Raw genomic sequence first — 9,032 nt, forward strand, 5'->3', positions numbered from 1 at the left:
GTCAAAAGATATAGTGTCTGGGGTCTTATAGGCTGGAAGATAAACAAGGGGCCATCTAACCGAGAAACAACAAAGCCCACATGGAAGAAGCACACCAGCCTGTGAGATCACAAGGCACTGAAGAGATCAGGTATCAGGCATCAAAGACCAAAAAAAAAAAAAAATCATAGCATTGTGAATGAGGGGGAGTGCAGAGTAGGGACTCAAGACTCATCTGTGGGAAATTGGACATCCCCTTTCAGAAGGGCTGCAGAGAGGAGACGAGCCAGTCAGGGTGCAGTGTAGCAATGATGAAACATACAATTTTCCTCTGGTTCTTGAATGCTTCCCCCCACCCCACCCCCACTATCATGATCCCAACTCTACCTTACAAAGCCAGCTGGACCGGAGAATGTACACTGGTACAGATAGGAGCTGGAAACACACGGAATCCAGGACAAATGAATCCCTCAGGACCAGTGGTGAGAGTGGCGATATCGGGAGGGTGGAGGGAAGTTGAGGGAGAAAGGGGCAACAGATTACAAGGATCTATGTATAACCTCCTCCCAGGGGAACGGACAGCAGAGAAGTGGGTGAATGGAGACATTGGATGGTGTAAAATATGACAAAATAATAATAACTTATAAATTATCAAGGGCTCATGGGGGAGGGGGAAGCGGGGAGGAAGGGGAAAATGAGGAGCTGATACCAAGAGCTCAAGTAGAAAGCAAATGTTTTGAGAATGATCATGGCAACATATGTACAAATGTGCTTGATACAATGGATGGATGTATGGATTGTGATAAGAGATGTACGAGCTCCCAATAAAATGATTTAAAAAAAAGATTGTTCGATACATGAAATCCAAGGTAGATATGGCCTTCAGAGACAGTGGTGGGAGTGGTGATTCCTTGAGGGTGTGGGAAGGGAGGTGGGGCTGGGGAGAGCTGATAGAAATAGTGGCTGTGGCCCCACTCAGCGGGAGTGAATAGCAGAGTTGTGGGTGGACGGGTACGTGAGATGTTGTAAGATATGGAAAATAATAATAAGAATATAATACTGGGGGTTCCTATGGTGGGGAGAGAGGGAGGAGATACGAGTGCTGGTGTCAGGGGTTCAGGAGGAGGGGAGATGTTTTGAGGCTGTCGGTGGCGGTAACTGTACTGTTGTGCTTGATCTAATTGAATTGTGGATTGTTGTAATGCCTGTGGAAGCTCCCAATAAAATGATTTTTAAAAGAGAGACCATTAACATAAAAGAACAAAATCAAGATAGAGATTTTCCATGCCCAAAAAAGAAAGAACTTTGATGGTTATGGTGTTGGCAGGGAGCAAAATGGACGGAAAGAGAAGCAATAGACTAGATCAAGGGTAGCAAACTTTTGAGATGAAAGAGCCGACCCTGGACATCATAGTTTAAAATAATTTTTAAATTATTTGAAAATGTAAAAATTATTCAAGAGCCCTAAATATATATTTTTATAAATAGATCAAATCACCATTATCTGAATAATATCCTTTGAAAATTTTCAATTGTACTTCAGAGTCACATGTGCATACCGAAGGGGCTCCCAAGCTACAGTTTACTGACCCCTGAGCTAGAGGGTAGTCAGGTGCTAACTTGGGTGAATGTGTGTCAGTAACTTCTATTGGGTCTAAACGTCAGTACTCATTAAGTAATAATAGGATGGGATCATCTCAAGTGACTCCACTTGTCAACAGGCACCCAGAGCGATGGCCCTCTTGGGGTCACAACGGGGAATCCATGACCTGGCGCCCCCTGACTTGGTGATAGTGGTGGCTGGTTTGGTTCATTTTCATAAAGTCAATTTTGTTTCTGCAGAATCAGCTGTTACCTTAAGGAGAACATGTCTACTCAGCATCTATCACCATGGAGACAGTCAACAGCAGGGAATCCATGATCACAGTCCCTCTCCTTGGAGGCCCAAAGTGCACTCTGGGAGTCCTTTGTCCTCAGAGTTAGCAAGGCGTCTTCTACCACTCAGGAGAGCAGCTGAAAGAAGAAGGAGCCACACGTCACAACCCTAGAAACCTGAAAGGGACCCAAGTCAAAGGCACCTGTCATGTTTGCCACAGCAGTGAGTCCCCAGACGCTCTCCACCCCCAGCTGGTACATCGAGCCCAAGTACTCCACCCACGTGCTCACTGGGAACTGGGTGGAAGAAAGGAGGAAGGTAAGGGGAGAGGGCTGGGGAGAGAGGCTGCAGAGAGAGCTCCGGCAGGGAGAGGCAGGGCTCTTGTTTGCGCCATGGAGTTCAAACCAAGGGCCCCAGATGCCTGTGCACGGACGGCTCTTGTGTGTAGCTCTAGGTGGTTCTCAACCTTCCTCATGCTGCGACCCGTTCATACGGTTCCTCATGTTGTCGTGACTCCCGACCATAAAATTATTTTCGTTGCTACTTTGTCACTGTCATTTTGTTACTGTTATGAATCGGGTGACCCCTGTGAGAGAGGTGGTGACCCACAAGTTGAGAGCCGCTGCTCTAGGGTCTCCAGCTCCACTCAAGGGGTCAAGTACAAGCCGTCAGCCAGCGTCTAGACAATCGTGAACATACCGTCGCTGATGTGTCAAGGATTGGCTCAACGGCAGTGAGTCGCTTTTGTGTTGTGTTGGGGGAGCTATGAAGAGTGAGCCTCAGTGGAGTGTCTGGACATTCTTTGTGCCCAGTTCCCCTGCCCCTTGACTTGAAGAACCCCCACTCCCCTGCTCTGGCCCTTCCCAAACAAAGCATCCACTGAGGCAGGCTTGGCTCCTCCCCATCTTGATGCTCCGGGTGGGCTGCTGCCCTCTGACGTGGGGTCCAAAATCCTGCCTCCCTCATGTATTTCAGCTTTTCTTTTCAAATGGAACAAGTAAGACCCTTGGCATTCATTCCTCTGTGCTTGAAAGTTCATTGAAACAAACGTTTTCTGATCTGACCCACTTCAAGTTAAACATCCTCACTGTGTCCAGTAGGATTGAGCCACACCTGGGTGGCATCTCATGTTCCTGGGAGGTGGATAGGAAAAGAGGGTGCCCGAGACTGGGTGTGGAAAGTCTGGAAACACAAAAGGCTCTTTTGTGGCACGATCAGCGTTGACCCATTGCCTGGTCAGGTCTGGACTGTGGGTATTGTTCTCCCTCCCCACACCTGTTGAAAGGTTGTGTAAGGAAGTTCCCATTGCAAGAAAGACAAAGGGAGACAAAGGGTGGCTGAGCAGTTCCTGGAGGCTCCTGGGGGAGACCCAGTCTCCCGGGATAACATGAGCTGGTCTCCTATGGGTGTAAAGAGTTTGCAAAGTGAAACAGGGAGACAAGCAGGAGAAGGGGTGGTAGAGAGAAGATGAGGAAGCAAACAGATGCCAACGCTGAGATGTGGTAAAATGGTGCCAGCCTTGGCTCATCTGAGAAGTCCTGAGGGCAGAGTTCAGAGCATCCAAGAGAAGGTCTCTGAACTATCTGCTCTTTTCCAGTTCTCCAGAGCCACCGAGAAAACACCCCAGAGCATTTACAGAAAGGAGTATGTCCCCTTTCCAGACCACAGACCAAATGTAATCTCCAGGTGGTACCCGAAACGGAAAATCGAGGTAAGAGGGAGCAGTGGCCCTGAAATCCATTGGCCTCACCTAACCCATAGGACACCTGCCCACTTCTCACAGGCTCCATCTCTTGGGGCAGCAGGACTCGCTCCTCTCACACCTTCTCCAGCTCAGGGGCTGCCTGTAGGATTCACCTTTCCTCATGCCTGTGATTGCTGATCCATCCGGGCTGTTACTGTTGTTGGCTGCCCCCTCTTCCCGGCGACCCCATACATGATGGCACACAATGCCCCCTTGTTCTGTACCATCTTCCTGGTGGGTCACAGATCAGGTTTTTGTACTTCGTAGGTTTTTTTCGTGAGCTGATGTGGGGAAATGGATTACCAGGCCTTTCTTCCTAGTCTGGAAGCTCTGAAAGCTACTCAACCTGTTCAGTATCAGAGCAACAAGAAAGCTTCCACTGACCGATGGGTGGTGGCTACTCGGGCACGTGCCCTGGCTGGGAGGGGAACCCAGGTCTCTCCAATGGACTTTGAGAATTCTCCTGCCGAGCCACGATGGTGTCTCCCAAACCAAGAGAAGGGATTAGAGAGTCCCTAAAGGTATCGCTCCTCTCCCCACTGAGCCCTGGGCTGAACCACTATACCTCCTGAGCCTTGCCCTCGTTGGTGGGAAACCTTCCCACTCACTGTCCTTGGCACTGCCAAGATCCCGAGGGCTACCTGGTGATGTACAACTTTGGAACCTCTGTTCCAGTGTCTGCGTCCACCCCACTGTCTCCCTCAGGCATTGTGATCTGACTGATTTATGGAACTGCCGCCTGAAATACGGGGTCCAGCTGACATCCCCTGCTCCAGAAAAGGGGACAGCATGGAAATCAGCATCAGCCTCCCTTGTAAATCAACCCGGTTCCCCAGGACCCCCTTCCAGGGCCAAAGGATTTTCTTAAGTCACTGATTCAGGCCAACGTCCCACAGCAAGGCAGACCCTAGCTTTCTTCTCCCTGTAAATAAGGCCCCACCAAAAAAAATTCCTCCCCCAGTTAGTTCCCAGCTGAAGGAGCTGTAAATCCATCGCCAGAGAAGACAATTTATGGGGCGCTCTCTGATTCATCCCATAGTAACCGACAGAGATGTAAGGTGTAAATGCCAGGCCTGGTATTCAATGTCTTTCTCTCCCCTTGGAAGTCTGCTCTCAGATGGAATGAGAATTGGGGCAAATCAAAGGGCACATTGCAGATCACAGGGGCCCCGTGGAGCCATGGCAGTGACTCCCCATCAGGCTGGGTGTTCTGATTTCCCTTTCAATGTGTCGCCAGACCCCTTGTTGTTAGGTGCCACTGAGTTGGTTCCAACTCACAGCGGTTCATGAGCAACAGAATGAATGGCTGGCCGCTCCTCACCACTGTTCTTATGTTTGAGGCCCTTGTTCTGGCCACTGGGTCAGTCCATCTTGCCGATGATATTCTTTTCCGCTATCTCTCTACTAACCATGATGTCCTGCTTCAGGGCCTGGTTTCTCCTGACAATATGTCCCAAATATGGAAGATGAAATCTTGCCATCCTTGCCTCTAAGGAGACAAGCATCCTGTACATATTTCTTCTAAATCAGAGCTCTTGGGAGGGATTAACTCAGCATTATGAGTGGGATCTTACAGAAAACTACTGGGACAAGAATTCCTGTCGGAGTGGGATGAGCAAGTGTGCCCCATCGATAGGCCCAAGAACTCAGGGAGCCACTCTGCCCAGCGTCACCACCGCCACCACCACATACCACCCCTCCCGTCCCCTCCCTACCCCCAAGCCCCCACTGTCCAGCACAGCTGGCAGCTTCCACTGCTGGTGGGCTTCCTTGCTTTAATCAGCGATGTACCCAATGTGTCTGTTCTTCCAGGGTCTCCCGTACAAACACTTGATCACCCACCACCAGGAGCCAACGGACCACTATCTTATCAGCACCTATGACGACCATTACAACAGGCCTAGCTACAACCCGAGTCTGTCCCCGCAGCGCACCTGGAATCGGCACAAGATGCTGTGGCTGCCAGAGAAGGCAGACGCTCCCCTTCTGGGTACGTTTTGATGAGGCTTTTCTCCTGCGATGGGCTAGGCAGGGCCCAGAATGCTCAGGGCTGGAGGACCAGAGATGGACCCCCTTGGGCCAACTCCTCCTTGACCACCCCTGGGTGGCCCTGGGCTCCGAGCGAGCACCGGAGTGGGATTCTAGGGGAAGGCATCCTGCAGGTCTGCCCCCTGCGCTTTCCCCACACCACCAGGGACACGCGTGGCAGCCTAAGGTGCCAGCGGCAGCCCGTTTAGCTGGTGTTCAGGTGGTAGGAAACCACAGCACGGCCCACCCCAGAACCATCCGTTCCACAAATGTCAACGTGGCACCGTTTTCAGTGGAGCTTCCTGACAAAGACGTTCGAGAGGAAAATCTAGCGATGCACTTCTGAAAAAGCCGTGAGCGACAACCTATGGATCCCAGGTCTGATCTGCAACCAATTCTAGTGACCCTGCATGGCAGGAAGGAGCCCTGGCGGCATCGTGGCTATGCATGGGGCTGCTAATAATAAGCAGTTTGAAACCACCAGCCGCTGTGAAAGCAAGAGATACGCTGCATGCTCCCCTAAAGACTTACAGTCTTAGAAACTCCCAGGAGCAGTTCTGCCCTGTTCTAGAGGGTCACTCTGAGTCAGAATTGAGTATTGATGGCAGTGAGAGTCTTTAGGATTTTAGGACAGAGTTCAACGGCCCCCATTGGGTTTCCTGGGCTATCATCTCTATGGGAGCCAATTGCTAGCTCTTTCTTCTGTTGAATGGCTAGGTGGGTTTGAACCACCAACCTTTGGATTAGCAGCTGAGCACTTAACCACTGCACTGCCAGGGCACAAATGAGAGCAGAATGATTCTCACGTGCCCCACCTTACTGTTAGGACCAGAGACACAACACGGCGCATGGTGAGACCATGAAGAGACCACTAAAGCATAAGAGAACTTACGATCCAATAACCCAGGAGAGCTAGGGTAGGGGATCTGCTTTATGCAGAGAATGGGATAGTGGGTAGGAAGGGAGGCAGGGTCTCTGTGTCCCTCCTTTTCATGGTATGTTACGGGAAGGCCTTAGTTGACTGAGACCTGACTAAAGAGGAAGAGGAAACCACGCAGAGATTAGGGGAAGAATATTCTGGGAGAGAGAGAGCAAGCACAGAGGCAGGACTGGGCAGGATCAGGCTGGGGCTCACCAGCCCTAAGAAGGGGCATGGGACTGTGTGGCACACCCAGGTGTGTGAGGCTAGGGAGGGACTTGTGAAAGAGGGGGCCTTGAAATGCTTTACATTCCAGCTACCCCCACCATGCCAGGGACACAGAGCAATACCATGTTTTTGCAGTCTCTTGATGCAAAGGGATATGCAAAGGGCCAGGAAGTGAGCTGATTGTCACTTCGATGCCTTTGCATGGGCTTCTCATCAGCATCCTGGTCATAAGCTAACCCTGATCCCGTTCCCAGTGTGGTGAGATCGCTCCACAAGAGCCATCCCCCAGCCAGGTTACTAGACTGACTTTCTGAGACCTCTGTAGCAGCATGCTTTGGTCCTTCCCCAGGGTCTTTTGGGGGCTGGCTGTGCCAGGACTCTCCAGGAAGAGCCATTTGGGAGCCTGATATGACAGCCTGGGTATCTCAGTCTGGGCGCATTAGAGAAACAAATCCACAGAAACTCATATGGATAAGAGAGAGTTGTATATAATGGGTAAGTGCACATCAAGAAAACATGCCAACCCAGTGCTGCCCAAGCCCACAAGTCTAACGTCAGCCCATTTGTCCAACACCAATCCACAAAGTCATCCTCCATCTCACAAAACACACAATGATGTCGACTTCAGGAGGAAAGCCAAATCAATAAACATGTAAGCATCTCAGTGCGGGCAGGGATCTCTACACAGCCGCTCCAGCACCCAGGGCTGCATCGGGGTAGGTCCATGCAGCTTCTCCTCAGGGATGTCTTGCAGGAAGTGGGCCTTGCCAGCTGAAGCAGGGAACTGGTTAAGGCAGCTGTGCCCTGGTCTCACTATCAGGAAGCAAGAGACCCCAAAACTAGAAAGGTGAGGTTCACTGAACCATTTATCCCTCTGCCCTTGTGTTTATCAGCCAGGTTGGCACATGTATTTATCGGCCAGGTTGGCACAATAAACTAACTACTTCACTGGGAAAGCCCCCAGGGTCTCGGGTCACCCTTGTCTTTGCCTGCCAGCATAGCACTCTTCTTCTCTGACCTGGTTTCCCTGCTTTCCCTTGCAGCTCCCCCTACCAACTATGGACTTTATGAGCAGCTGAAGCAGAGGTGTCAAGAACCCAAGGCTGGCCCCAGGGAGAGCACCTACACTTCCTCCTACCCCAGACCCCCGGTGTCTGCCATGTCCTGCCGGGAGCATGCCATCCCAGTCCCTCCTCCTCGCCTACATCCTCTCCCACACTTCTGAGAGCCATTGCCCAACTCAGGCAGCACCAACTGGAGACCCAGCTCATCAGACTTGAAAAACCGTGCAAGTGATTGCAGATGTACTAGCTGTATGAAATTAGTTCATGTTTTAACGCAATCCTCCTCCGCCTTTCCCAACTCATAGAAAGTTTTTTTTGTTCCTGTCTTGAAATTAAACTCCTTTGACACCCTTGGAACATTGTGTGTGTACAGTGACTAGATGTCCAAAACTTGGGTGGGGGGGCGGGGGCGGGAACGGGACCTGGAAGGACTGTTCCACACACTCATTTCATGAAACCTGCCCTCAGGTGTGTCTAGTCTAATGGTTGAGATGTAGCTGACTTTTCAGAGGCATCTTGGAAACTCAATGGGTGGCTCACAATGGTCTAACCAAGGTCAGCCCCTCTAGGAGCTGGCCCCGCCTGTCTGTAATTACTGAGGTGGGAAGGAGACCCTGAGAAGAAGGGTCTCTGTTTCTCTCTCCACCTATGAGCTTTAGAATCCACTTTATGAGTTTGGTGAGGTGGGGGGGGGTATTTGAGCAATAGGCTGGGAAAGAAGATACAAGAACTTGGGCACAGGCCTCAGCCAGACCAGGAGTCTCACGTTCTCAATCCAGACAAAGGAGAACACACTCCTAGTTCAAAATCGGTAGTTCTTTCAGTCAGAAGCCCTGGTGGCCCTGAGGCTTAGGCATCAGGCTGCCAACATCTAGGTCAGTGATTTAAATCCACCAGCTGCCCCTTGGGAGAAAAAAACGAGGCTGGCTGATTCCCCAAAAACTCTCGATAGGGTCCCTACGAGTCAGAATCCACTTGATGGCAATAGGCTTGCTTTTCTGTTTGCTTGTTTTCTCTCAATCAACTCAATGGAAACTGGTATTTCTTTGAATGGCTTTTCTCTGCCATATGCCCCCATTCCAATGGTTTGTATTCCTGGTTTTAGGCCTCCCTGGTGTTGAGAACAGTGGCCAATCAAGTCCATTCTGATCCATGGAAGTGCTCTGTGTGTCACAATTAGACTGTACTCCAGAG

At 50.7% G+C, this 9,032-nt stretch overlaps 1 protein-coding gene across 2 annotated transcripts; it reads left to right on the plus strand.

Annotated features, from left to right (window-relative positions):
• The first annotated feature begins 2,062 nt into the window (after positions 1-2,062).
• Positions 2,063-7,999, plus strand: CFAP107 (cilia and flagella associated protein 107). 2 transcript variants are annotated; one of them, XM_075538326.1, is made up of 4 exons: positions 2,063-2,173; positions 3,453-3,566; positions 5,412-5,589; positions 7,818-7,999. In XM_075538326.1, the coding sequence occupies exons 1-4, from the start codon at positions 2,063-2,065 to the stop codon at positions 7,997-7,999; spliced, it is 585 nt and encodes a 194-aa protein (XP_075394441.1). The 2 variants fall into 2 exon arrangements, with proteins under 2 accessions (XP_075394441.1, XP_075394445.1); XM_075538330.1 differs by lacking the exon at positions 3,453-3,566.
• The last annotated feature ends 1,033 nt before the right edge of the window (positions 8,000-9,032 follow it).

Source organism: Tenrec ecaudatus, chromosome 1 (genome assembly GCF_050624435.1).
Source record: "Tenrec ecaudatus isolate mTenEca1 chromosome 1, mTenEca1.hap1, whole genome shotgun sequence".
Classification (NCBI taxonomy): Eukaryota; Metazoa; Chordata; class Mammalia; order Afrosoricida; family Tenrecidae; genus Tenrec; species Tenrec ecaudatus.